Source organism: Gracilinanus agilis, chromosome 6 (assembly GCF_016433145.1).
Source record: "Gracilinanus agilis isolate LMUSP501 chromosome 6, AgileGrace, whole genome shotgun sequence".
In the NCBI taxonomy this organism is placed as follows: domain Eukaryota; kingdom Metazoa; phylum Chordata; class Mammalia; order Didelphimorphia; family Didelphidae; genus Gracilinanus; species Gracilinanus agilis.
In genome coordinates, this window is record NC_058135.1 from 298,666,420 (window position 1) to 298,669,151 (window position 2,732).

At 53.8% G+C, this 2,732-nt stretch overlaps 1 protein-coding gene across 1 annotated transcript in view; it reads right to left on the reverse strand.

The window, feature by feature from the left end:
- Positions 1–1,877, reverse strand: part of PGGHG (protein-glucosylgalactosylhydroxylysine glucosidase) — a 5,536-nt gene extending 3,659 nt beyond the window's left edge. Inside the window, exon 1 of the mRNA XM_044682093.1 lies at positions 1,786–1,877. Coding sequence (XP_044538028.1) covers positions 1,786–1,877 — 92 coding nt within the window. The remainder of the gene's footprint in view (positions 1–1,785) is intronic.
- Positions 1,878–2,732: the final 855 nt, after the last annotated feature.

Sequence of the window (2,732 nt, forward strand, 5' to 3'; positions counted from 1 at the left end):
GGGGGGGTGAGGGGGGGTCGTCTGTGCCCGAGCACTGATCCAGGATAAAACAAGTGCTCTCTTGTAAGGACTCAAAGCCATTCACGAGTTAGTGTTCCACTGGTAAGTTAATGAGTTTGTGTCCATCCCCCAGAAGAATGATCCATCCACACATTCTTCCACATGAAGGAAAGAGTCAGCCAGCTCTTGTGTAACTCACGTGCCCCTTATTCACTTGGGAACCCTGGCGAAGTAGCCACCTGTCTTTTGGGTTTCACTGCTCCCTCCTGGATTTTCTAGTAAATATGCACTCTCCCCTTCCTCTTCAGCTACCCAGCTCTGCTCCAAGCCCGCACTGGCTGAATGCTCCAAATCATTGTTGCCTGGAGAAATGCACATTCAAACGCCTCTGAGGTACCACTTCACACCTATCAGACTGGCCCACATGACAGAAAAGGAGAGACTAAGGAAGGAAAATTGAACATCTCTGCTGTTGGGGTTCTAAATTGATCCAGCCAATTTGGAACTGTGCCCAAAGGGCCTTAACGGGCTGCCTGCCCTTTGATCCAGCCATAGCACTGCTAGGTCTGAACCCCAAAGAGATCATAAAAAATGTTTGTAAAAAAGTATTCATAGCCGCACTCTTTGTGGTGGCAAAAACCTCGATTGGGGAACGGCTGAACACATTGTGGTATCTGTTGGTGATGGAATATTATTGTGCTCAAAGAAATAATGAACTGGAGGAATTCCATGTGAACTGGAAAGACCTCCAGAAACTGATGCAGAGCGAAAGGAGCAGAGCCAGAAGAACATTGTACACAGAGACTGATACATTGTAGCACAATCGAATGTAACTGACTTTGCTACTAGCGGCAATGCAATGACCCAGGACAATCCAGAGGGACTTGGGAGAAAGATGCTCTCCACATCCAGAGAAAGAACTGTGGGAGCAGGAATGCAGAAGAAAAACATATGATTGATCACTTGTTTATATGGGTATAGGATGGAGGGGGTTGGTGACTATTATAAAAATTAATATGGAAACAGGTATCAAATGATACGACAAGTATAACCCAGTGGACCGGCTTCTCAGCTCTGGTAGGGGGGGAGGGAGGGGGAGAGGAAGTGAAGTGGGGCACTTTGTGCCACAAGGTCCAGACATCCAAAAGTTCAAATTAGTGGAAGCTTTATTACTGGCCAGGAGGTGCTCTCTAATAGAGTCGCCCCCAACAGAAGTGTCATGCAGCTTTTAGAGGAGTTTGGATAGGCAGGAAACAAGTGGACTCAAACATTTCCATACATACATGCTGGGGGGGTGGGGGCGGCTGGGAGCTCTTCCTTCTGGCTCCGCCCTGACTTGGGCGCCCACTTCTCAGGTCAAGCCTGGTCCTTGTGATGACCCAGTGGCCTGCCGTCTTCTCTCTCCCCTTCTGTGTCTCCCTCTGTCCCTCCCCCACCTCTGTCTCTCTTCTCCCCTCTGCACTTGGCCGTCTCGGGTTCCTCCGTCTCTCCCCCTCCCCCCCCCCTTTCCGGGTCTCTCCCTCAGGCTGCCCCGCCGGTCTCTGGTGACGGAGGGTAGCCGCTACCTGCACTGGGCAGCCTTCTCAGACCGCCTGCTCTCCTCATCGCTGGCCTCGGGAGGGCTCTGCTGCCATGGCAACCCCTGCCCGCGTCCCCTGGGCCTGAGCCTCTGCCGACTCCTTTCCTCCCGGAGGCCCCACGGGGGTTAAAGCAGCCAGCCCAGCTTCCAAAATGCGCGTCCCGGGCTGTTGGGCTCTACAAGGTTCTGGAGCAGCGGAGGCTCACCGTGCCTTCAGGAGGCGAACTGCAGTGAGGAAGACCTCGGGTCTCCGCTTTCCCGGGAGTCCTCCCAGCGTTCCCCGGCCACCCAGCCCCATTCCTTCCCCCCACCCCCCACCCCGTGAAGGGGGCCACTTCACAGCCCGAGGCCAGACACCCAGAAAGTCAACAATTGGAGCCATTATTTATTGCCTAAAAAGAAAATTAAACGTCCCACGTGACAAGGCAGTCCAAGCAGGGTTACAGGCTCCGAGGCCAGCCCGGCTCTTATTTGTCACGAGGAGTGAGACGTGACACCCGCAGACCACAGCGGGGCTTTGCTTTTCCCACGTGCCCCATGATGCCCCCAGTCAGCTCACCTGCTCACCTGCACTCCAGCCCTCCCTGGCTGTCTGTGCCTGCCCTGCTGGCTGACCTCCTGGGCTTAGCCCAGGGCCTGGCACACTCAGGATGCCCAGAGGAGAAGGGAGGAGAGCGGCAGGTGCAAGGGGAAAGGCCAGCCTGGCCGTTGGGATTTCCAGGGGGCCTGAGGGCTCAGGGGTGTTATAAAGAAGGTATCTTTGTCTACTATTCTAGTTATTATAGGGCATATTGATCAGGGAAGCTGTGCCTTGGTCTCCCTTGATAGCTGGTGCAGGGATGCCCGAGGCCTGTCACTCAGCTGGATGGTATAATAACTGCCCTTCTCAATAACAGCACCCAGGAAGGATCCCTAAAGGTCAGTGGATGGGTAGCCCTTTCAGGTCCCACCTGGGGTTGGACTGATTGTGAATATTGGGCCCTGTTAGCCTTGGATCACATTTTCATCTGACTGTGTTGCTCCCTCCCCAAGGGCTCTGATGTAATGACCACTCAGGAAGGTACTTAATCAACTTTATAAGGGAAAGGGATGATCAGGAACGGATTGGGGACAGGAGACCCTGTCACTGGTGGCTAGGATCACTAATCCCTCA